At 41.0% G+C, this 24,896-nt stretch overlaps 4 protein-coding genes across 4 annotated transcripts in view; 3 read left to right on the top strand and 1 right to left on the bottom strand.

Moving 5' to 3' along the window:
* Positions 1-1,696: 1,696 nt before the first annotated feature.
* Positions 1,697-4,208, top strand: rplp0 (ribosomal protein, large, P0). Its single transcript, XM_032549481.1, has 8 exons — positions 1,697-1,782; positions 2,084-2,191; positions 2,282-2,457; positions 2,693-2,780; positions 3,129-3,275; positions 3,394-3,579; positions 3,678-3,818; positions 3,986-4,208. The coding sequence occupies exons 2-8, from the start codon at positions 2,138-2,140 to the stop codon at positions 4,139-4,141; spliced, it is 948 nt and encodes a 315-aa protein (XP_032405372.1). The 5' UTR covers positions 1,697-1,782; positions 2,084-2,137; the 3' UTR covers positions 4,142-4,208.
* Positions 4,209-4,583: 375 nt separating this feature from the next.
* Positions 4,584-8,558, top strand: golga7 (golgin A7). Its single transcript, XM_032549482.1, has 5 exons — positions 4,584-4,686; positions 5,648-5,770; positions 5,856-6,008; positions 6,132-6,233; positions 7,506-8,558. Exons 1-5 carry the CDS (start codon positions 4,678-4,680, stop codon positions 7,551-7,553), a joined length of 435 nt encoding a protein of 144 aa, XP_032405373.1. The 5' UTR covers positions 4,584-4,677; the 3' UTR covers positions 7,554-8,558.
* A 913-nt stretch (positions 8,559-9,471) lies between these two features.
* r3hcc1 (R3H domain and coiled-coil containing 1) lies at positions 9,472-14,640 on the top strand. The gene is made up of 9 exons (XM_032549437.1): positions 9,472-9,476; positions 11,782-11,919; positions 12,157-12,393; positions 12,520-12,703; positions 13,188-13,360; positions 13,852-13,922; positions 14,010-14,105; positions 14,183-14,293; positions 14,636-14,640. Exons 1-9 carry the CDS (start codon positions 9,472-9,474, stop codon positions 14,638-14,640), a joined length of 1,020 nt encoding a protein of 339 aa, XP_032405328.1.
* Positions 14,333-24,896, bottom strand: part of LOC116710452 (lysyl oxidase homolog 2A-like) — a 25,347-nt gene continuing 14,783 nt past the window's right edge. Inside the window, exons 5-14 of the mRNA XM_032549480.1 lie at positions 24,055-24,271; positions 23,357-23,540; positions 21,462-21,613; positions 21,200-21,367; positions 18,698-18,863; positions 17,644-17,884; positions 17,301-17,416; positions 16,985-17,121; positions 16,606-16,717; positions 14,333-15,474 (exon numbers count right to left, since the gene is read on the bottom strand). Of these exons, the coding sequence (XP_032405371.1) occupies positions 15,404-15,474; positions 16,606-16,717; positions 16,985-17,121; positions 17,301-17,416; positions 17,644-17,884; positions 18,698-18,863; positions 21,200-21,367; positions 21,462-21,613; positions 23,357-23,540; positions 24,055-24,271 (1,564 nt within the window). The 3' untranslated portion in view covers positions 14,333-15,403. The remainder of the gene's footprint in view (positions 15,475-16,605; positions 16,718-16,984; positions 17,122-17,300; positions 17,417-17,643; positions 17,885-18,697; positions 18,864-21,199; positions 21,368-21,461; positions 21,614-23,356; positions 23,541-24,054; positions 24,272-24,896) is intronic.

Genomic DNA, 24,896 nt, shown 5'->3' with positions numbered 1-24,896 from the left:
GCCATTTGTTCAGGAGAAACACAAGGTGAGAACTTGGTGACGGCATCCGTTGGTGCTCATTTCCAGAGAAAACTGAAAGGCTGTTCAGATGAGGCACCTTCTTCATTGTGTTCGCCGGGAAAAAGTGATCAGAGTACTGGAGGAGCTCCAGAGTAGACAAGAAGGAGATTCCTTCATTAAGTGGTCTCTTTGGCACGTAGACGCAGGCACGCTTTGAAGACAGCGAGAGGTGCTTCAATTTAGGCAGATAAGAAAGGATGGTTTCCATGATCCAGATCGGCTCCACTGAGGTGCCAGAGTTATGGCAGGTCAGAGATGTGAGATTTCTGAGGTGGGAAATAAAAGGAAGGAAGCTGGATTTAATGGGGAACGTTACGTCACACAAACTGAGGTGAGTGAGCTGCTCCAGGTGCGTCCGCTTGTGTACGTCTATCACCACGTCGCTGTTTCTTATGGCCAGACGCTCCAGGTGGGGGAAGTCTTTACCGAAGCCCAGGTTCTCCATGACGCTTTGCTCCAGAACCAGTGAAGAGAGATGGGGAAGTTCCGAGGAGAGCTGCCGCCAGTGCTTGGCTCTGGGGCTCCTCGCCACCACGCTGGTGACTTTCCTACGACGCAGAGCGTTCCAGAACCGCTTACTGTAGGAGCCATTTTTAAAAGTAAGGACAGCAGTCCAGCCTCTCCAAAGAGACCAGTGGTCGATGAGTTTCCTGAAGTACTTGCAGCAAGCCCGGGTGCTTAGTTTGTCTGACACTGATAGATAGCCGAAAACATGGGTCCAGACCTCAGCCGGAAGGTGCGGAGGAGGTCGTTCCATCCTTGCGTCAAGGTGAGGGATAATTCAGCTGGTTTACGGATATAAATAAAAGTATAATTCACTTCTGGCACCACGCTAGTTGCTCGAAGTTGACACGGAAGCACCGTGAGCCGTGCCAGATAATTGCTTTGAAAGTGAGCCAATGAATGGTCAGCAGCGTCAGGAATCGTCACCACGTCAACTCTGGCGCCATGTTGTGAGTGGCGTTTAAGGTCATTATTATTAGAGTAGACTTGTCATAAGTCTATGATATGTCTATAATAAAATTATCGTTTGCATTATTACTATTATTATTAATTCATGTTAGTCCGTCAGTTTTCAAATTGTAATTCAAAAATACTTTATTGATCCCAAAGGGATCTCATATTGTTGTAGCTCATATTAATTCAAATTCTTCAAAGAGTTATTGTAGATAGTGAGGGTTGATAGCTGTTTTTTACTCAATGGGTGGTCTTACCAGGGTTTTGACATCTATTTGTAATTTCCATTTTACGTATGTAATTTCAACAGAACATTGGTCCTGGGTGGTATTTTATATTGCTCTATAACAAAGTAATTGTTATTTGGTCATTATAACTGAAAGTAAATACAATTCAGAGATTTGACATATTTTCAGGGGTAAAGTAGTTAAACCACACTCATAATGTGTTTTGTTTTGTCTTTTTTTAATTTGCTGAGGTCACTATTTTTTTGTCTCGCAACTCTTTCTAAAACGAACAACTATTACTAAAAACAAAAAATTATTTCGCAAAAAATTTGATTAAGAAATGTATATTGTTTTTTTTTTTTTTTTAGTAATGTTTATTTGCCACTCAGTGATGACGTACCTATTGTGTCAGGAAACGAGGCCAATGACACGTCTCCTTTCTCCTTTGCAATCTTTGCTGTGATTGGTCAGTTCTGTCAAATATAAGCGTCGGTCGACCCACTCGTTTCCTCTTTCTTTCACGCGACCCTAACGCTCGGTGAGTTAATTATGACACTCTCTTCAAGCCGAAATAAAATGATGCCAAGACGAGTTGTACGTTATCAAGGAGTCATATTGAGTGTGTAAACATGTTCGCCCCCCATCTGAATGTATTTATTAATCCTATATTTGTTGTAAAAGCGTTTTTAGTTACCGAGGCCTTTCAGGCAGTTGCTAGCCTTCGGTTAGCCGCCTAATGTTAGCTGTGGACCGCATGTCCGCCAGCCTCTGATCATCTCGTGTATTTTCGTCTTGTTCTCTCGGAACATTTTCATTTCGATGTGGTTCCTTCTTTACAGATTACACCTTGTCTTTAAACCAGCTGCTAAGCGATCCCTGGAAGCACATTCAAGATGCCCAGGGAAGACAGGGCCACGTGGAAGTCCAACTACTTTCTGAAAATTATCGTAAGTGGAATTTAATACACACGCTGCTTTCAGCTTTAAAACATCTCCCTTGTAATGAGCCGTGTCTTGACATACAGTGGTTTGTTGCAGCAACTCTTGGATGATTACCCAAAATGCTTCATAGTGGGGGCAGACAACGTGGGCTCCAAGCAGATGCAGACCATCCGCCTGTCTCTGCGTGGGAAAGCTGTTGTGCTCATGGGTAAAAATACCATGATGCGCAAAGCCATCCGTGGTCACCTGGAGAACAACCCTGCTTTGGAGAAGTGAGTGACTTGAAGGATTCTGTTCTGATCTAGCAGGACAACTACTGTACAGCTGCTGCAGTGCTGTATTGTCGTTCCCCCTGCTAAAAATAACTTGTCTCCAGCTATCCCTGTCTGTCTACTACCCCGACTGCCAGGGACGCAAGGTCTCAGACACTAAGCCGTTTTTCTGCTCTGTGCAACTGGCTTTATCACCTTGCATGTATGTAAAATGCCATTGAATTTAATTTCACAGGCTCCTGCCCCACATTAAAGGCAATGTGGGGTTTGTCTTCACCAAGGAGGATCTGACTGAGGTCCGGGACTTGCTGCTGGCTAATAAGGTAAAAAGCTCTTACCTGTCAATCACGCACTTCTCCTTACTTAAACTGGAACTAAATGTATATGTATGAGCCACACTGCCATTTCTTTAGCATTTTGGCATTCTTATTGCAACCTCATTAATGTGCAGGATAAGTTACAATGCAGCCTGTGCAGTACTGTATTGTCGTTCCCCCTGCAGAAAGTCAAATGTTTCCTCGCTATCCCTGTCTGTCATTTTTTTCGTTGACTGTCGGGGACGTAAGGTTTCAGACACTGCTTACTCTCCGATCTTTTGACAACTAAGTCTTTAAAAGTTTAATTTTAAATGGTATTGGAAAGGGATAAAAGGTCCTTGTGTTGTGCTTCAGGTGCCTGCAGCTGCCCGTGCTGGAGCCATCGCCCCCTGTGATGTCACTGTGCCAGCCCAGAATACTGGACTGGGTCCTGAGAAGACCTCTTTCTTCCAGGCTCTGGGCATCACCACCAAAATTTCCAGAGGAACCATTGAAATCTTGGTGAGTATGGAAACGGATATAAAGTCATGGGATGTTTGACATAGACATCCACTTGTGTTTTGCAGTAAACTTTAGTTGGCTTCATTTGGTAACTTTTTTTTTCCTCCCCCCCCCCAAGAGTGACGTCGGCCTGATCAAGACTAACGACAAGGTTGGTGCCAGCGAAGCCACACTTCTCAACATGTTGAACATCTCGCCCTTCTCCTTTGGGCTGATTATCCAGCAAGTGTATGACAACGGCAGTGTTTACAGTCCTGAGGTGCTTGACATCACAGAGGCATCCCTGCATACCAAGTTCTTGGAGGTGAGAAACCTAATCTGAATATGTTTCAACAAAACTCTTCTGTTTGAGGAAATATCTCTGAACTGCTGAGTTTACTGATGAATTTCTGAATCCTGTAGGGTGTGAGAAACATCGCCAGTGTGTGTCTGGAGATTGGCTACCCCACTTTGGCTTCTGTCCCCCACTCGGTCATCAATGGCTACAAGAGAGTCCTGGCTGTTGCTGTGGAAACGGATTATTCCTTCCCCCTGGCAGAAAAGGTGCGGTGCAAAGTCCTTGCTGTAATATCACAGGACAGGTTTTAGTGCAGCAATGTCAAACCTACTAAAAGATCACTTGGTTCTAGACAGCTATGGTTAAAATTGATTTTCCAAGATTTGTAAGTGAAAAGTAACACTGCGTTGTTTTTCTTGTCCCCATCTCACAGGTCAAAGCTTACCTGGCTGATCCAACTGCTTTTGCTGCTGTTGCAGCAGCACCTGCAGCTGTTGCAGAAACTGCTGCAGCTCCAGCTGCAAAGGAGGAGGTTAAGGAAGAGTCTGAGGAATCAGATGACGACATGGGCTTTGGGCTGTTTGACTAAAGCAAATACAGCGAACGGAACCTGTTGGAATCAAAAGAACATGATTCAATAAAGTTTGTTAAAATAATCTGTGTATTTTTTTTTTAATGAAAACTGTTTAAACATGAGCAGAGTTACAATGTATCTGAAGCCCTAAGTGGCTTTGTTACTGATGGATTTTACTATCATGGATGCTGCGATAAAAAAAACAAACAGCTGGAGCTGACGTATGGCTTATAAAAATGCACTTCTTCCTTGGGTGTGTCGGGTTTCATCTTAATATTTCTAAGGGCGACCGATTTTAGCTTAAATTTGAGTTTTTAATTGAAGAAAATTGGTTGTTGGGGAAAATCTAGACCTTAAAAATAAACTTAGCAGCAAGTGACTGGGAAACGACATTGGGCGCTGCCAGTTTGCCTTTTGTACTACACCGAACACTGCATCTCCACTCTTAAACAGTGAAATTAAAACCCTTCAACGTGAACTTTTACTTTGAAAATATCAGGCCGGAAATATTTGGATACAGATGCGCTGGAGCTACAGGACAGGCGTCGGCTATGGCTGAGGTAAATCTTTGCGGTTTATCCGTATTTAAAAGCTTTGCGCTGAGATGGTCATGAACACGGTTTCAGATGGTAACTGAATTATTATAGGGGGTAAATATTAACATTTTTGTCATTTTTGGGGGGGTGTTTGAATAACCAATAGAAATGTAAGCTAGCCTGTTTTTAGCTAACGACAATTTCATACGTAAGAAACATTTTTCTGGTTTCAGTTTTAACAAATAATTCTCGTGAATTTACCATGAATGGTGAGGATTTTATGTGGCTTAGTGACTTATTTACAGAGTTAGCAACGCGCTAACGTCAACATTTTCCTCTTGGCCAGTGGCGTAACCAGAAGAAGTTACCGGTCTGGTCTAGTTGGGGCCTAGTGCTTGACAGGAGTGGTTAATGACTTTAATGAGTCGCTATGTAAATATTACGTTTTCCTGTTGGCTCGGGCTGTCCAGAGAAAAGCTGTTGAAACTTCCACAGCAGAAGATCCAGCTAAACATAAAACAAGAGAATATTCATGATAATAAAACATGCAAAATATTTATATCTGTGGCAGATTTAGGTTGAAGGTAATCTTCATTTTAACGAGGTACTTCTATGAATGGATGTAATATTACCGTCTTGAATGTGCTCCTGGCAATCACAATTCAAAATACAAAAGTAGAAATTGGGTCTGCCAGCGCAAATGAACCCTTCAAAATACATTATTAAAACCAGAAGAGTGGGCATAATGCAAATAATTAGTCTTTTCCTGACAACTCTTTTTGTTCTCATTTTACTTTGTTTTTTTTTTATAACAAAAAGGACCATAAACATCTATTAACATTTACTCTAAAGCAGCTATGTGCACCCAAATACTAGGATGTAAAACACTGGTCTAAGATGCTATTTATACAACATTAATGAACAGATCAGGGCACTCGCTGGCTCCCACCCAAAATCAGAGCTAACTGGATTCAAATTTGTCCAGACCCACAGCTTACAGGACCTCCAGCAGCCGGCTGTTTCCTCCAAGGTCTTCATCCAGAGAGACTACAGCTCAGGAACAATATGCAAGTTCCAGACCAAGTTTCCGTCTGAGCTGGAGTCTAGGGTATGTAGTGGATTTTACTTTTTTTTTTATGGTTACGGTTCTTTATTTTCGGTACAGTGGATGTAAACTATTGTTGTGTTTCCAGATGGATAAGCAGCAGTTCGAGGAGACCATGCAGACTCTGAACAACCTGTATGCGGAGGCGGAGAAGCTTGGAGGAAAGTCTTACCTGGAGGGCTGCTTGGCTTGTCTGACTGCCTACACCGTCTTCCTGTGTATGGAGACACACTACGAAAAGGTAAAACTGCTTTTGCTGGGATTCTCTCCTTGGCCTAAATTGCTTCTCGCAGTTTCCTTTGTGGAGAAATTGATCTCATCTGAGCACATCATTGTTCTGAACTGTGTTGTTTTCTGTCTACAGGTGTTAAAGAAGATTGCCAGATACATCAAGGACCAGAATGAGAAGATTTATGCTCCCAGAGGCTTACTGCTGACTGACCCTATAGAGAGAGGCCTTAGAGTCGTATCCTTAACCTGGCTTATTTTACTCAACACCTGCATTCTTTGACTGAGAAAATCTATTGCCAAAGAAATTTTACCTACATTAAGCCTAAGCGAAAGAGTAATACTTCTTAATCTTTCCAACATAAAATCAAGTACCGTATTTTCCGCACTATAAGGCGCACCTAAAAACCTTCAATTTTCTCAAAAGCCGACAGTGCGCCATATAATCCAGTGCACCTTATATATGGACCAATATTGAGCCACAACAGGTCTCGCAACTACGGTAAGCAGCTGCCGACTTCATTTTCCCCCGTAGAAGAAGAAACGGGTGAAAGCAGACGCCGACTTCATTTTCCCCGTAGAAGAAGAAACGGAGGAAAGCAGACGCCGACTTAATTTTCCCCCGTAGAAGAAGAAACGGGTGAAAGCAGACGCCGGCTTCATTTTCCCCGTAGAAGAAGAAACGGAGGAAAGCAGCCGCCGACTTCATTTTCCCCCGTAGAAGAAGAAACGGGGGAAAGCAGCCGCCGACTTCATTTTCCCCCGTAGAAGAAGAAACGGGGGAAAGCAGACGCTGGGCACGCTGGGTTTTGTGTAAAGACCCCAAAATGGCTCCTATTAAGAGACACGCTTGCGACGCAGAGTTTAAGCTCAAGGCGATCAGTCAGGCAGTAGAACATGGGAATAGAGCAGCAGCAAGAGAATTTAACATGAACAAATCAATGGTGCGGAAGTGGAGGAAGCAACAGCTGTTCATTTTGGGAATGAATGGAGTTTTCAGAACGCTGGTTTGTAATCTATTAATAAAGTTTGACTGACCTATATGACTATTTTGTTGACATTCCCTTTAGCGCAGTTCCATCTAATGGATGCATAACGTAACCCCAGCCTCTACTGTAGCGTCTATTCTATGCGCCTTATAATGCAGTGCGCCTTATATATGAAGAAAGTTTTAAAATAGGCCATTCATTGAAGGTGAGCCTTATAATGTGGTGCACCTTATAGTGCGGAAAATACGGTATATGAAGAAAATGTTTTTCTTTGCACTGAGAAACATTTTTTAACTTCTAAAGATATCTCCCAAGCTTTCAGAATTATAAACCCCTGTTTTATTACATGCCACATAAACTCATCAGTGTAAGCATTTATGTAAAGAAAAAAATAATATAAATATTTCAGAAGACAATCCAATATCATTCAATTAACTCGCAAAATGTATCTATTTTTTTTATTATGCGAGATTTGTGTTTAAATCTCCCAACGTTGCGTTCCTTAACTGTCCCTTTTTCAGGTGGAAATCACCATCTTTGAAGACAGAAGCATTGGATCCGGAAGATAAAACGATTTTTGCCACATGATGACGTCCGGTGACCGCTGTAGCCTTTCCGATCGAGTCACCTTCACATCCCGAGGGTCCAACGTGTGTTTTTTCCGCTGTTACATGCAGTTGAAATTATGAGGTTGCATACTTCCTGCAAAAGAGAAAACATAAGCATATTGAAAACGTGCAGTATGACTAAATAATGGCTGCTGAACAATCATCAGGACTGTGCCGAAACACAGAAATGTACTCTGTCTTCAGTGTTTTTCTATTCTGGAGCATGATTTTGCTCTATGTCTTATTTCAATGTGCAGGCTGGTGACTGACCAGATACTCCTAATCTGCTTCACAGTGTATATCCAGACCTCCCTGTCTGAAATACATGTGTACTTTTACATGTGATCTTTTCTTCCTGTAATTTCTAAATACTGTCCTGTTTGCCTTTGTGTATGTTTGTACACGCCTTTTCTTGTCTTTTTCTAATCAAGACGTCTAAAATGTTGAGCAGGCTTTATAGAATGTGCCATTGTGTTCATTGCCATCATCTCCACATTCATTACAAGAGGTTTGAGGTGTTGCTTTGAAAATTTAAAGACGGTCAATGTGTTGTAAAGTTTTGGCCCAGTTTGCGATCACATCGGTTATGGATGGTTAATATTAACAGTGTGAGGGTCGCGACCTCTGCAGAACCCATGTTTTCAATTATGTGAAAGAATGCAAGGGTTTGGGGGTGGGAACTTGTTTTAGAAGTTGTAAATTTGAGATGTTTCTGGTTTTGAAGATGGAGCATGTTTACTAAGTTCTCCTCTAAGTAGCCCCAACACATTTTGGGAACTGTCTCATTTCCGTGACAGTGATATATTCAGCTTCACCATACATCATACGTACCATCACAATATCCATTAGCATTAGACAGTTGGAAAGCTCTACAGCACATCGTTTGGATTTTGTTTGTAGGATACTTCCACAATTGTCCATAATTGTCTTGTTTTATTTAAATAAATTGTAGTTACCTGAAATGAAGATCTTGTGTAGGGGTTTTATTTTAGATTTGACTTTGAAAATACATAGAAGTGCACTTTCATAGTATTCGTGAAACCACACAAATCCGTTTCTTGTACAATGTAAATGTTGCATAAAATCAACTATGTAATATAATATTCAAATTTTCATCTAATGGAATTGGTTTTCATTATCGTCAAAATTTAACATGAGATCTTGAAACGTAGCAGTGTGTATAATGTAGAGGAGGCATACATGCAGAAAAAGTAATGGTTTTGTTATGTGATTATTATTTTATTCATCTAATTTGCTATTGAATTAATTGATATGTTTTCACGTATTTTTCAAATATCGAAAGTTGGCATCTATTGCAACAAATTTTATTTCAGTATCAGAAAGCTACCAGTAGGAGGCAGTGTGAGCTTGTCATCGCTCCAGAGTAACTGACAGCACAACAGATTCTTGGAGGATTTGTGAAGCGCAGATTTGCTTCTGCCTCATCACTCCTACTTGTTCTGTCCTGTTTACTGGTTAGTAGAGAGTGTTTTTTTTCCCTTTCTCAAAATAACCCTGGAGAACTTATTTAGTGTCGCTAAAGTAGTTTCTATAGAGTCCTTTTTGTGTTTCATTTACTGGTGTCATAGCAACTGAACTAACGGGCGCCTCGACCGCGGTTCTAGTTATCTGAGGTATAAAGCTACAGGAACTGTTGCAATCTGTTCTTATGTTCAGATTCATTAATATACCGTCAGTTATCAGCTATGAAATGAAACTGTTCTGGAAGTTGTTGGAAAGTAATATGGTTATGTTGATTAGATCGTTTTTTTTAATTTACACGAGTCGAATCTCTTTAGCCGTATTCTGTCTTTCTGTGAACATGTTGGTGTACAGAAAAAAAATACAAATACGTTGTACATTGTTTATGCAGTAGCATATGGCGTAACAAATTGGGATTTGTGAAGCACAGGTTTGTTTCTGCCTCATCACTCCTACTTGTTCTATCCTGTTTACTGGAAAATCAGCATCTGTTTACACCAGTAATGGTGCGTGTAACATACTGTATTTAAGATTCACATTTTGATTTGAATTACTGACATAAATGAGCATTTGATTACATTATTCTTTAAAGAGACACACCTGCTGTGTTTTAAACTTACTAGTTTATGAGAAGGTTAGACGTGCATGGAAGCCCGTTTCCGCCACTCTGTAAAAAAAAAATGTATCTCATTATAATGAGATACTTTCTCATTATTTTGAGATACTATCTCATTATTTTGAGATAGTATCTCATTATAATGAGATAGTAACTCATTATTTTGAGATTCTATCTCATTATAATGAGATAATTTATTTTTATTTATTTTTATTTATAAAATAAATTTATTTAGCGGAAACGGGTTTCCATAGACGTGAACTTATTTTTGAGAAGTTTTTGTTTTGGGATTTTGACGTTGCTTTTATTTTGAAAGAAACATACCGGATATGTCGTTGCCCCCGCAGCAAGAAGGAGGAAGCGGATAAATGCAAACATGTCTTATTCGGGTTAATATGGTAGCGGGGTCATTAAAACATGTTACTTCTGTTCTTTTAACATTGGTTAACCGTAAGTTAAAATAAACATTTGGCTAAGCTATCACTCACTCAGAACCGTTTTCCAAAGTATGCTATCTCTCCTTTAGTTTTAAATGTGTACTTAAAACTATAAACGCAACGACAAAACAAATTTTTCTGTCCTGCTTGCCGTTAATTAGCGCAATTGGAGCTGTAGTTTTTAACAAATCTGACTGTTGATATCGACGGTTGAAATCTGTATTCAACTGTCGAATGCAGACTCTTAAAATAGCTTTGTGGTATTTTAGCTAGTTAGGCTAATGGTACGTTAATTTGGACTGTTCAGACCCATAAATATTCAACAAATAGTCTTCGTTTCTCTTGGTTCACCCTGGCGTTTCCTTGTTACGATGGCATTTATCTTCCAAAGCAAGAAAATCAGTTTTTGCATCATGTTTTGGATGATCTGGAAACATACCAACAGAAAAGAAGCCTTAAAAAGTGAGTAGTAGTATAGCTCGCCTACTCTACAACTAAATAAGCTCGAAGCGGTTTCAGCGCTCGCATATTTTAGCATCACTTCTGTATAAACTTGTACATGCATGTATCGCATCAGATTCCCCAGACGACAGTATACTGCTGAACATCCGACATTGTGACCCAAAGAGGGCGCTGTTAAGAAACTAAGCTTAAATCCAGACGGTTACTACTTTGATTGCTTTTATCAGAAAATCTGACCATACTATAATTTTTAAAAAACATTTAAACTTCAACAAAATCTTTAGGCTTATGGAGTGACAAAATGTTGCTCTATATTGCCAGAGAATCATGATATATGTAAGAGTGAGAAGAAATGTTTCAAACAATTAATACAGGAGTTCCCCAAGGTGTAGTTCTTGGCCTACGTTAGTATTTGCTTTTATTTATTTATTGGTTTGCTATATCTGTGTCCTATTACAAGATTTCAGTGATAAAACAACTGTAAATGTAGCATCTAAAATCTGATTTAAGTGGGCCTCACTATTGCGATATGGTTTGCCATGAATTTTCTGTAACGTGTTTGTCAATTTGTTTCTTCTCTGAAGTAATGTGGCGGTCATGTTGGAGTGCTTTAAAATCTGACAAGCATGTATTGAGTTAAGTTTCGAAAGCCAACTATAGAAACCAAAGTAAAACACTATATAATAATAAAACTGCACAAAATGAGGATGTTAGTGTTGAACAAACATGTTTTCTGAATTCAGAGCCTTTCCTTGAACTGTATTTTCAGTTGTCCTTTGCAGGTGAAGTTAGGTACCATTTACTCACTTTCTCTCCGCCTCCTGTTGTTTCCTACTGTTTACTCTTGCTTTTTATCTGATAACTGGTCGGTTTCTGATTTTTAATTCTTTTGATTTTCCTGTTCCTGACTCAATCAGAAGATTGAAGTTCCTGGCTTACTTATCACGTCCTCTGTGAAAATGTCAGCATTTCGAAATGCATGAGCCGTCATCCACTGATTTACTTCTACTCATTTGAATTGTTTGGAAAGCACTCATAACACAGAATTTACATAGTGAGACGTCTTTAGTAGGTTTTTGATGTACTTTCTTGTGTATGACATCCATTCCTATAACACTTAGAGATCCACTTTTGTATTACTTTAGAAGCTGACGTCTTTGTCCGCCTGCCCTTTGTGTGTGTGTCTGTGCAGCGTGCTTCTGTTCCCGCCATTACCCAGCAGACTGCGATACTTGATTCACAGGACAATAGAAGACATACCAGATCTCACCACCTTCTCTGTAGGGGAGAGCTGGTGCCGTAGGGTGGTGGTCTGCCCTTCTGAGCTCAGGTACACGTTTTTCCTTTTTAAATATATGCCTCTGCGATTGAAAAGTAGTGAAGTAGATCTAGTATTATCTCGTATTATCTTGGTGGATAATACGAACCACCAAGATAAAGGTGGTTCGTATTGTCAAGAAGCAACACTAGGCTGTGTCTTTTTGTCACTTTTTGATGTGTGAAAATTGAGACTGGTTGTTGAAAGAAAATCAGCGTAACCCAACTGACGATGTTTGTTTTTCTGTAGGGCTGAGTCAGAAGAAGACAGTGATGTAGAGACCAGCAGCTGCCTTTCTGAAGAGCCCCCTGGCAGCAGGGCGGTGAAGGAACCCAATGTCAAGGCGAAACCTTCAGCCCTGTCACAAAGCCGAACACCTAAAAGGCCGGACCAGCCCCTGTACCTGCCGCGAGCCGTTCGGAAGAGGCTGTCTCTGCAGGACTCGCAGGGCTCCGCTGCAAACAAAGACATAAAAAGTTCTGCTCGGTGCTGTAAAAGCTCTCCTTTAGAGTCTTGTCCTTGCCCCAAGGCCACAGAACAAAATGTTTACTCAGCCTCCTCTGCACAGGAAGCCTGTGGCGCTAACGGTATAACTGATGTGCCTGAGAACAGTTCACAGCTTTGTCCCCAGGAACAGACTCAAAAGTTGGCGCTAGGGCTGGATGAAAGGGAGACTGTCGTCTGGGACCCGTCTCTGTCGTTCGCAGAGATGAAGTTGGAGGAAGCAAAGGGAGAAAACTTCAACAATGTTCAGGCTGAGGATACAAGCACAGATACAGACGATGTAACTGAACAGGTAGGTTATAGGTCTTATTTTAGAGGGTTTTTTTCCTAAATGTTTTTTATAACCCTGACAGATTTAGATTTAAATCGTTCATCCAACCAAGAGGTTTGTTTCTAATTGAGGATAGGCATTTCTCAGGATAATAAACGAATGTAAAAGGAGTCTGGATTTTGAAGAAAATATTATTTACATAAAAAAGCTTTTCAAAAATCACTTAATAATCAATTAAATAAATTCCATCTACAAACAAAACCTTATTTTCATATTTCTAATGACCCTCCTTACCATGGACTTAATTTTTAGCTCCCTCCACAGATTCTCTATCAGACCTCAGTCAGGACTCCAGAACATTAGTAATACTTTCAGCCAGAAGAAACATGTTGGCAAATGTTAAAGATGTTCTAAAAGCCTAAGTCTTCCAGCAGCATGAGAAATGTAAGAACCTGAGTAGTTACCTAATCATGAGGTGCTTTCTGCTGTTTTTTTCTTCTTTCAGATTAAGATGCATCTTAAAGAGACAGGCGTCTCTGTTGAGCTTGTTCACAATGACTACGCAATCTACGAGAACGTGTTTCTTAACTCGGATGACTTCAGCCATGTCATTGAGATTTATGACTTTCCATCTGTTTTCAAGACTGACGACCTCCTGGATGCTTTCACAGAATACAGGTGAGGTTATAATGTTATGGCCCAGATAGTACTCAATACTCCGCATATAAATAATTGCTGACTGGGAAGGCTAGAAAAGTACATTTTCCGTGCTGTTCTCATTTCCTTCTTGATAAGAGTTTTGACAACTATGTACTTTTACTTTTTCACTATTATGCACTACTTTGCGTTGTTGGGCTGTCGCATAAAACAGATTGAAGTTTGTGTTTTGGGTGAAGAGGTCTGAACTCTCAAATAGACATTTTCCAAAATTTGTTCAAATTAGGGCTGCAGTATATCACACATTTGTCATTATTGTGATATCAGTGTGCAATGTTCATATCACAAAGGACTTTTTAGCGTGCAATAATTTGTCTGTTTAAGGATCCTGATTAGTCTCTGCCATAGGAGAAACTCACACTGTGCTGTCCACATTATATCCCACTGATAGATATAGCTGTTTCTTAACTTCCTCCCTCTCTCTTCCTCTTTCTCCTCCCATCGCGTCTCAGTGACGGTGGAATGAAGATCAAGTGGGTGGACAACACACACGCTCTGGGTGTTTTCTCCTGCCAGGCGGCAGGTCAGAGCTTTTTCCACTGTACACTAAACGCAATGAACTGTTTGAACTGATGGTGACTGAAGTCAGTGGGGGTTGTCTTGATTGCAGCGCACCACGCCCTCTCCATCTGCCACCCGCTGCTGAAGACTCGAGCTCTCTCTGAGGGGAGTAAAAAAGCACAGGGCAAGGCGGTCAGAAGGGCAGGTAGGACGCTTTGAGCTACCGTAGACAGTTTTGGTGAAATCTCAATAGTCAGTTGAATGGTTTGTGTCCTCTTCAAGAATTTCTCCAGCCGGTGAAGGAGCGTCCCAGGACAGACTGCGTAGTGGCCAAACGGATGGTGACCAGAGCTTTAGGCATACAGGGACGAGGCAGACTGTACAGATATCCAGGTGAGCAGAAATGGACACACAGACAACGATTGACACACGTTGCTTTCAACATGTTTTTATTTAAAACCGTTATGCATTTCCACATTCACCTCAATATATTAAAACAATTTAGCAACTGAAAGGATCCTTGTAAAATGAAGGACTCTTACATTTCTACATTCAAACATTTACAAATTCATTGAGAGGCATTTTCACATACAAGTGTGGCCATTACAGTAATTTCACAAAGGTACCAAAGTCCCTGATGGAGACAGTTCAACAAGACATTTAGAAAACAGGCACAGATCAGAGACGAGCGTTTGGTGAAAACAAACAACTTTTCTTTATCTCTTTTTATTCCAGCTTAATTTATGAAGGAAAATTCCTCAGATACGTTGGAAATCGCTGCAGGAACCAATTCCTGACAACCTTGGCATCTGTTGAACACAGCACTTCCAAAGAAAAAATATAAATTTTGACTTTTATTTTCCTGTCATTTAGAAGTGGATACAATTTGTCACAATGTTTAGCTAGTTAAATCCAATCCTGACAGCAGGGGTTTTCCCGTCTTGACAGGAACTTCCTTGCCAGAGGCTCGTTCCTCTATAATAAATTACAACATTTGTTTTTGTGTAGAGGGAATTTCTGGACTCTAACAGTTTTAATTTATACAGCTGCTTTTCATCACAGCTGTTTGGGATAAATGTACAGTGTAAGATTACAATAATACAAATTCAATCACTACTTGCATTACGGAACATGGCGTCTGAGTTTTGGTTTGATGCACTCCACACATTATACAGCTTTGGTTTCCAATGCACTCGTCGCCACACTTGGCTTAATAAGTTACGTGGCTTTAATTCTCATTGCATCATGAGCACCAGGTCAAAATAACACTTTCAAGAACAGCGAGAGACTCTTATACACACAGTTCTGTACAACTGAATGGGGGTAAATGCATTTACTGAACAAGCAGCTCCTTTTCCTATGGAGTCGTTGTTTATTGTACCAGCTGAACCCTGAGCACAACGATGATCCAGCACTGCTTCAAGGATGCGGTGTCACGCAGCTCCCTCTAGTGGTTGTCAGAAAATTTCCTAGTGCCGTCCTTGTGATGCGCCCTGCTCTGGTCTACCTGTGTGAAAGCTGATTCGTCAGCAATCCGGGAAACGTGTCCTCTACGTCTGAACTTAATGTGCCACCTGTGAAGCCAGAAATAAAAATGTAAGAAATTCACCCCCCCCAAAAAAAGGCAAATTTTTCACCTAACTTTTTCTTCTGTTTTTTTGTTTCTATAGCTGGACTTGACAGACCCGTCTCCAATCAGTAACTCTGAAGAGCCGCCTCAGATTTCTGTAACTGAACCCAACTTGTGGTAAATATTGTTCACTTTCGGCAACACTAATAAGGCAAATATCTCAGCAAGGATGAAACAGATATTTTGGTCATTTCAGATGGGTCCAAAGTCTCAAAATGTTTTAAATTAAACTGTATTGCATGTTGGTTTGACCTGAAATATGTTCAGTTGCCTGGCAATATTTAAGATTTACTTTGTTTCCTTTTGTTGTCCTGATGAACGAGAACTGGTTGCACAGTGTGAGTGATAAGTTTTTAAATTGTTTTTTAACATATCAAAGACTTGTTCACAAAGTAATTTTCAGGATTTAAAGAAATATTCTACATTTACCCATGTCTGCTGTTTTTTTGTTAAAACTGTTCATAGTCTTTAACAAAGATTTAATAAGGGCAAATTACAAGGTATTCTATATGTAATATATATATATTTTTTTCCCCAATTTACAGTTTACTAATTGTAGTTTGGGCCAAGGTTATTCCTAACTGTGCTACTGTTACGAGGACCAAAAGTGCCACAATTTATTAAATAAGTGTTATAAAGGAGAAGATGCCATAATTTGATTGTGGGACTTTTGGCCTTCTGTTTTTATGTCACCTTGTTATTGTTTTCATAAGCTTTGAATCTTTAAAGGAATGTTCAATCGATGCCTGACAAAGTATTGAATTTTGTATTTAACAATAATAATTTTAAAAAAACCTCCATCAGCTTCTATTCAGAGATTATAAATCACTTAGTATGTTCAATTGTATATTTCTGCACTATTTCCATCATTCAGCTTCACTGCCATTCATTGAATTGCTACAGTACTGCATGGACTCGTGAAAACATTGACACTGCATGAACGTTATTGTGTTTTACATAAAGGAAATGTGAGAACCAAGAGCTGGATTTGTATAAACAACATGTAATATTTTGTGACTTATACCACAGTCCAGATTTAGTGTAAAAACTTAGTCGGAGGAGAAGCTGTCCTCACCTATATGACAGTTGTAGGTCCATATCCGGTGTCCGTCGTAGCGAGTGCGGCACTTCATAATATTGTTGGTGAAATCGGATTCTGCGACCTCGTAGTTTGGGTTTATCACGACCTGAAAGAAAGAACAGTGTCAGAGTTAATAGTGTTGGTCTCAAAAGAGGTTTAACTGCAATAGTCAACCAGATAATATGTTTCGTGTTCTTTTAAGGGCTTTCGCTCAGTTGTGTAACATTTTAGACAGTGAACGGGGTAAAAAAGGGCAAATGTGCAGAAAGAGAGTCTGTCTGGTCTACAGGAGACAGCAGGCTGATCTGAGACCCACTTTTCCACCAGAAGTTGAGTATTTCATAAGGTGAGACTAACAGAGCAGATGTTGTACCTGCAAGATGTAATCTCCTGGCTTCACGTCTGTGATGTCGATCCACTGGCAGTCGATGTCGTGCCTGTACGTGTCCCAGCAGCCGACTGTGATGCCCTGAGAGCCAAAGTTGGCACATTCGTACCTTTTCTGTATGCCTAAATATTAGAGCAGATGTTTACAGTTTGTGTCTGAAGAATCAGTTAAAATAATGCTCATTTTAATCAAGAAGATCAAACAGCGCGATGGTAGAGTATTTCTTAAAGGTAGTTTCAGTGTTAAAAGAACATCCAGAGTCTCTAAATTATAAAACGGAAAGGCAAGTGTTGGACTCTACCTTCGTCACAGTGGGTGTCCTCCAGACAGAAGCTGGCTTTATGTCCCTCTGCTACCTTAGTCCCGTTCAGACTCAGCAGGTCATAGAGGGTGAAAACTTCCATACTGTGGTAATGTCTGGATTACACATGGAAACAGGGAGCGTTTAAACAGTCTGAAAACAGACACATCTAAATCTTTTGAATCTTTCAACAATCTGTTAAGAAGATCTTATTAGTTTTGCCCAACAACAAGTTAGCTGATGTATGTTTACGACTCGTAATAGTAAAACTAAATCAGAGTCTCCAAGTAGCTATAACAAGGTCAGAAGTACAGCTGCACAGCATGTCCAGGTGAGGCCTCACCTGTGACACTCATGCCAGACCCAGGACTGTGGCGACGCCCGCGGCCTGAAGTCCGACAGACCGTTGTTCTGGATCTGGGAGGAGAAGCGGAGCAGCCGGCGGTAGGAGCTTGGGTCGGCTTTGTCGGCGGTGCTGGACAGACAGCGCTCCTCATGGGCGCACTGCAGAGCGTACATGGGCCGGTCCTCCAGGTACGTCGTCTGCTCCACCACCTGAGCGCTGAGGACCAGGTCTGGGGCCGCTGTGAGGACGACAGCGGTGTGAGCGGAGTCCACAGATTCAAGGTTGTTGTTTTTTTTCTTTTGTACTACTATCCATCACCAACTTTGACATTTTTAAACAGCAACTAAACAGTTTTTTTTTCTACCTACAAACAGTTTCAAAAATATCCACACACCTTGAACCTTTTCTCATTTTGTCACATTGGAAACAAACTTTAAATATTGGCAATTTCAATACAATAAACCAACAGGAAGTAGCTTGTTACCTGAAGGGACAAATACATACGGTTCAAAAGTATTGTCCAAGTAAAAATCTGGAAAGTGTGGCATGCATTCTTACATATTTTTAATTTCTTTTCCACCCTCTGCAGCAAAAGGTGATTCTACAAACTTTTGAGTTAATTACAGTTGCAGTTTGCAGTTGCAGTTTTTTTGGGCTAAGTCTCTTCCACCTTTGCACATCTGAAGATTGACATGTTTGGCCATTCTTCTTTGCAAAACAGATCAAGCTCGGTCAGATTGGCTAGAGAAAGTCTTTGAAAATATATCTTTAATTTTCAACAGGATCAGAAGGCTGAATGGAGATGAGTGGCACAATATTTTAATGAAAATCCTGCACTACTCTATCACAAAGTCTCAATCAAATGCATTGAGGTTTGCGGTTGTAATGTGACAATCAACTAATAATACCATTTTCATGTTTTTAGCCACATGTTTATATTTTACCCTAAGGTATTAAGATAAATATGAAACGTATATTTTCTGAACTAATTTCAGAAAGTATATATTCAGTAAATGAAACATGAATGTGGCGCTTTCGTTCCGTTTCTTACTCTGAGTGCAGGACACTCCGGCAGCAAAGCGTCCGCCTCCTTTCGGGCAGCTGACGTGTCTGCCGTGATGCAGACACTGATCCAGAGTCAGCTCCGTTCCTGAGCATCTCACGCCGCTCATCAGCACAGCGTCGGCCGATGAGTCTCCCTCCCAGTACCACGTCTCCTGAGAATTTCAATCAGAAATAACACGCCATATAATTAAACAATCAAGATTTAAATAATAAATAAAAAAAAGATCAAATGTGCTTTCCTAAGCGTAGGCATAAAAATAATAATACGAAAGCAGTTATTCTGACTTTTCAGCTTCAAGAAAAGTAACAGTAAGAGCTTATACACATGTAGCCATTAGATCAGTTCTTATTGGCTAAGAAGGCAAATAGTTGCATAAAAAAAACAAAAAAAACGAATGTGACTAACTGTTTAAATCCAGGCATAAGCCGATCAAGTTTTGTTCCTGGCAACCAAACTGATTACCATGAGACGTGTGGAGTTGTTTTGGATACAATGCTATAGATACATTATAAAGCTATTATCTAACTGTTGGCATTAGTCCAATCAAATAATTTATCCCCCCACCCCTCGCCCACAGAAAGTAAGGAGCTGTGCAGATGTTCCCCAGCCCTGACTCAGCTTTGCTGCACAAGTTTGCAGACCTTATGGAAAGCCTGTGCAAGGGGAAAAGTCAGACTTTCCACCAACGACCGTGAAAGTGGAGAATACAAAGGAAGCTGGACTGGGGGTGTGAGGGGTGACGCATATATTTGCTGGTGGGCTGAGGAGAAGAGCAGATATGCAGAAGTGTAGATTTACGATTGCTGTCACATGTTCCATCTGGTGGTCGGGTTCGCCTGGAAAACCATCGGAGCGAGACAGGAACTAGACTCTAGTGGGTCTTAAGTGGACCTGGTCCGCAATAAAAACCATACAGATGAGAACTTTAAGTTTAGGATAATTATCTAGATGTGGATTATGTGTGGCCTGAAATTTTAAGTTGGCACAGAAATGCTCTCGTCGATATAGAGCGTTCGCCGGATCTAGTCGAGGTTCCACTCATAAAGCTGCAGTTATCAACACTCCTCCTCCCTGTAATTCTCTCGCATACCTTCCAGATTTGGATCATCTGAAGCCATAAATTCCCAACATCTATAAAGTAGGTTCATATACAGAGCAAATCATCGGGGTGTTTTTCTCGCTGTCCTCTCACCTCGAGACATAAAAAGGAACCAATCAGGATAGAAAGAATAGAAGTGTGATGCTGCTCCAGTGTTTCCATGTGTTTTTCTTTTGTTTTGTTTTGTTTTTTATTGGAGGCTCCTTTACACTTCAAAGATTTGCTCACAGTTTTCTCTAAAGTCTTGCTAAGAGGCTGCACTCTTAAATCTGCCATAGGGTTACCTCCATTAACCAACCTTCTCTACTTACAACCTAGTTTTGATGTTTTTCTAAGCAAGTGGCATCTTTATTTTTGCCCCCTGGGATAAGTAAAGCTAAAGTTTATTAGAGACGGAGAGCTAATGGTATACACAGACACACAAACACACTAAACAGGCTTAAACTAGGAAGCACCTGCAGGCTGATGTAATGTCATCCATTTCTCTTGTGGCTGTAACCCATCATCATTTCCTACCTCCAGAACTGCAGTGAGGTAAATCTGTTTTACTAGCATTACACTATGGAAATCACACGCACCTCATGTTATTTGATTCTTTTCTTCCAAATTGGAGGCTCTTTTACAAGATCCTGGCTGTGTTTTTGTTAAGACATGTAGAAGAATATCTCCACACAGAGACATTGTGGAAATAGCAGCGACTAAATGGGACCGTATAGGACACATATCTGGAAAAACTAGAATCTCTAACAATGATATTAGTGTCAAAAGTACCAAATTGTCCATTTTCAGGATGTCTTCTGACTTTAGAGCTGTTGCTTTCAGTCCTGATCCTCTCAACTCACTGCCCTGCATGTTTTAGGTGTTTTTCTTCTTCCAGACTCCAACACTTCCCTGTGGGGAAGTGTCTTCCACTTCCCACACACATGCAGGTTATGCAGGGAAACACACCCAGGACAGTGGATTTAGAGAGCCAGGACCGAAAACCACTGCTTTAGATAATAAACCAAAGCCTGCACACACGTTTCTACTGAAGGAGAAAGAAAAAGGAGAGAAAAAGTTATTTCTGGCCAGGATCTGTCGTACTTCATAAGAGCTGCAGAACTCCTAGGAAGTCCTCATGTGTCTCTGTGGCATTTCTTAGTGTAGTAACCACTTTTAGCATTTGTTGGCAAGCACACTAGGAAAAAACATGTTCTGCATAAATAATGTATCAAGAAGCTGCAAGAAAAGAATTATGTCATTATTTTCTTGCAGCCCTGGGAGGGAGAACAGATTTCTCTGTTGTTGGAGGATGGGTACGGGCTGGCTCATCGTATTCAGAGAAAAATACAAGCAGGTTAGCAGAGAAGCTTTCCGTTTGGAGGAGAAACCAGAGTTAGAGAAATTACCTGGAAAGCGTGACTGGCGAAGCCCAGCCCCAGCTGTCTGCACACCACCACCGCCTCCATGGTTCCCCAGCTGTCGCTGCACACCGAGCCCCACACCAGAGAGCCGTTCCTCTCCGCCAGGACCTCCACACGACCCTCGTACGGGTTACGGCCGCCGCTCAGCCGAAGCTGGGCAGAGAGAACGGTTACGTTTACGTTTCATTCAAAACGCAGGGCGGTGCGTTTTCTTTAAAAAGCACCAACCACGTGGAGTCAAACTCACTCGGCTGTGGAAGCCCATCGCAGGAACGTTGCACCTGACCGCGGCATCTTCCTCGTGGCTGCAGCCAACGGAGTCCCGGTTGAAGTAACACTCGGTCAGAGACTTTTCAAAGCCGGAGCATTGCACCTCGTTCATGTGGACAGCGCCCACTCCTGCAGGGACACAGCAAGCGCACAGGAAAGTCAGGAATCTACTTGGGAAATAACAAAAAAACACATATATATATATACAGTATACGTATATATATATATATATAATCTGATATTTTTGTCGCACGACAATTCTCCTACGAATTAAAGAAGCACACATCTCTTCCCTTGTTTTTCCAGACAGAATGTTCCACAAAGGGGCAGATGAATAATATTACACTGCAAAGAAAACAAGCAGCCAGCTATGACAGACAAAAATGAAACTGAAGGGTCATAAGAAATACTGCCACCTCCCCTGAAACATCTGTAATTGCCCTCTCCAGATGTTCTCTGGGCTGCACCCCAACAGGTTAGCAAAAGAGGGCGCCGTCTCCGTATTAGGCTGATTTGTACAGCTGATCAGTGCGTGTCTTGTTAGTGACAGGATTTACTGACATTTGTGTACTTCGCTAAAGCTCCTGAAGACAAACTATTTCCAAGTCTGTGAGGTGAAAGTTGTAAGTCGAGAGGTTAGCTTGACCAGGAAGCCCTGAAACAGCCTTGTCCGCGCTCCAACCCAGAATTCCTCGCCTGAAACTCATAAAACATGTTTTCTTCCCTGGAACATTTTGTGCACTCCTCTGTTTTGCTTTGAGAAAAAGGCAGAGGGAGGGGGGAAAAAATACAACTTTTCCTGCAGCCATATGAATTTTATAAAGCTGTGGGATATTGCATTTCACAGATTCAGTAATGGGCTCGGTGTGTAAACACCGATGTGCTGCTCCATACGTTCTCTATTGCGTTTATGTGCTGACTTCAAGTCTAGACGGGCTGAGGTGAGACAAAAACAGGTGGTGATGCAGCAGCCAAAGATAAGGCGGAGGTGAAGGTCACCCTCTCGCATTTTCACAGGTGGACATACAAGCTCCTCCGTCCCTGGTAAAGATCCTTTTAAAAAGACATTTGTTTTCAGTTCAGCAGAATAAAAAAATCTTTAAAAAAAAGATTTTTTATTTAGATTTAATGTGGCAAAGTACAGGATTAACCAGTGGGGGGGAAAAATAATGCAACAAAGAAAAGAATGACACATAGCAGCTATAATAAAATACATCAACTAAATTTGATGTACTGTAAATTTATTGTACTTTTCTAAGCTAATCAGGGTGTGAGGAAACTTTTAAACAGCCAAGACTTCTTGCTTTCCTGGCGTAAATATGATGCGAGATTTACGTTCTTTTCTCCAAACGTCTCTTCAAAATGGGAAAGCGTTTCAAGTGATGAAAGTGTGCACTGATCTTTATAAGGAAGGAAGTGGCTCCAAAAATAGCTACTTGTCTAAACTTGATCATATCTACAATCGAAGTGAGAATTAAAAAGTTAAAAGCTGGATGAGAAGCCAAACTTATTTCACCACCCCAAACAAAAAAGAGGAAAATAAGGGAGGTCAATTTTTTTTCCACAGCTCCAAATTTGGTCAACATTAACCGTAACAACTATTTCTTATAAACACACCTTTGTTTGGGGTGCTAGTAATTACACATTGCACAACAGGATGTTTCAAATGTGAAGAAATAATTTTTTGTTTCATTTGTTTCACTGCTTACAGACATTAAAGTTTAATAAACTATTACTTTGGAAGTGCTCATCTTAAATTCAGTGGCTATATATATACATATAGTCCTGAATTATGTTAGTGTTTTCTTCAACATCAGTAAATGCATATTTTGCGTCATATAATAGTGTCATCGTTGATAAACTTCTGGTTACCTTGACCCATCCGGCCTCCAGTCAGGGCCTCTTTGGCGCTGCCAAAGCCCAGCTCCCGACACACCACGGTGGCTGCTCTGATGTCCCAGTTATCGTCGCAAACGGTTCCCCACTCTCCGTTCTTCAGCACCTCCACTCGACCCTCACCTATCATAGCCCCGCCTCTCAGGCGCACTAAGGGTTGCTGTGGAAACATCACACGAAATAAATAAGACTGTGGATATGTTGCAGATGGAGAGCATTTAAATGATTGCCGCAATATGGAGTGGGGGGGAAAGGCCAAAACATGTAAATATTTGTCAGATGGATGAATTCAGAACAACTACAAAAGGATGAAGAGTGCTTTTTAATCCCCCCCTAAAATGTGAGCATTATGGTGGATAATCTAAAAGAAACACAGAGAAGCTGGTCAGAGCTGATCTGAGGATTGATGGACATGAATTACAGAGCAGTCCTGGAAGAAAACTTAGCAAAGGCCGTTTAAAATTCCGGCCAGGACTTAAAAATCGATGTTTAGACACTTTGGATCCAGTCTGACTGAGATCTACATAGTATTGACTCAATGTAATCTGGATACAAATGCATACCACAGTTTTCAGATTTGAATTTATGGAAAATGTTGAAAACCATGCAGCACAAGACTTTCTCGCTTTGCTAGCCGATAAACGTAGCAGCCAATAATTTATAATGTGACCAACCTCCATCCTGTAGGCCTTTCTGAAACCCATGCTGACGCTGGGAGCAAAGGCCCGTCCGGGTATGCAGCTGACCACAGCAGGCATGCCCCGTCTGCATGTGTTGTTGCCTTTGAGCTGGATCTCTTTGCCCAGTTTGCAGTCTGACAGGTCGGCCTCGTTGCCTGTGCAGTTGACGGAGAAACCCCAGTAGTTCTTCTTGCGGCGCTTCGCCAACAGTCTGCAGAGGAAGCAACAAAAACTATGTGGGTTCCATCCTGACACTTTGGATTCATCCCTGCTCCAACTCAACAGAGACTTGATAACAAGCCATCCACCTGATTCAGGTGTGTTGGAGAAGGAGTGGATCATCATCATCTTGATTTTCCAACAATTTAGGTACTTGTGAATGCGCCACTGCCCTCCAATGGTGCTTGGATGCATATAAAAGTTAAAGAGATGCATATAAAAGTTGAAGGATAAATTCTTTGCAATGCTTTAAAAAGCTATTTAATTAGTTTTATTTCTAGCTGTGTGCAATTCATTCATGCATATTGTTTGTGGTGAGAATTTCTTAATATTCCCCTGAAATCACACATGAACGAAAGTCAGAAGTTAAGGGTCACTAAAAGCCCCAACAGATGAGTTGGAGCTGCATCTGAGGAAAAATCAAGCCAATTACTGAAACCAGAAGAAACTTTTCGACGTTTTCCACGTTGCGCTCCAAACTGATCTGAATACAGAAATGTGTTCAATTTGATGGTGCGTTGGGACTAATTTTGTAAAAACTAGCTACTTAATAGTTATTTTTCCGTATGCAACCAGACTGAATTTGATGCCTCCTCCCTACGATAGCGTGAAACTCC

Source organism: Xiphophorus hellerii, chromosome 20, assembly GCF_003331165.1.
Source record: "Xiphophorus hellerii strain 12219 chromosome 20, Xiphophorus_hellerii-4.1, whole genome shotgun sequence".
NCBI classification, from domain to species: Eukaryota; Metazoa; Chordata; class Actinopteri; order Cyprinodontiformes; family Poeciliidae; genus Xiphophorus; species Xiphophorus hellerii.
The sequence above is the reverse complement of the archived record's forward strand: the minus strand, read 5'-3'. Positions and strand labels throughout refer to the sequence as shown.

What these genes read in the sequence shown, in the direction of transcription:
- rplp0 (XM_032549481.1), top strand. Translation starts at nt 2,138, where the DNA reads ATGCCCAGGGAAGACAGGGCCACGTGGAAGTCCAACTACTTTCTGAAA. An exon ending in AACAACCCTGCTTTGGAGAA is followed by an intron (nt 2,458 to 2,692) that starts GTGAGTGACTTG and finishes TTAATTTCACAG; the next exon opens with GCTCCTGCCCCACATTAAAG. An exon ending in GAGGAACCATTGAAATCTTG is followed by an intron (nt 3,276 to 3,393) that starts GTGAGTATGGAA and finishes CCCCCCCCCAAG; the next exon opens with AGTGACGTCGGCCTGATCAA.
- golga7 (XM_032549482.1), top strand. An exon ending in CGTCTGAGCTGGAGTCTAGG is followed by an intron (nt 5,771 to 5,855) that starts GTATGTAGTGGA and finishes TTGTGTTTCCAG; the next exon opens with ATGGATAAGCAGCAGTTCGA. An exon ending in TGGAGACACACTACGAAAAG is followed by an intron (nt 6,009 to 6,131) that starts GTAAAACTGCTT and finishes TTCTGTCTACAG; the next exon opens with GTGTTAAAGAAGATTGCCAG.
- r3hcc1 (XM_032549437.1), top strand. An exon ending in CAGACGATGTAACTGAACAG is followed by an intron (nt 12,704 to 13,187) that starts GTAGGTTATAGG and finishes TTCTTCTTTCAG; the next exon opens with ATTAAGATGCATCTTAAAGA. An exon ending in GATGCTTTCACAGAATACAG is followed by an intron (nt 13,361 to 13,851) that starts GTGAGGTTATAA and finishes ATCGCGTCTCAG; the next exon opens with TGACGGTGGAATGAAGATCA.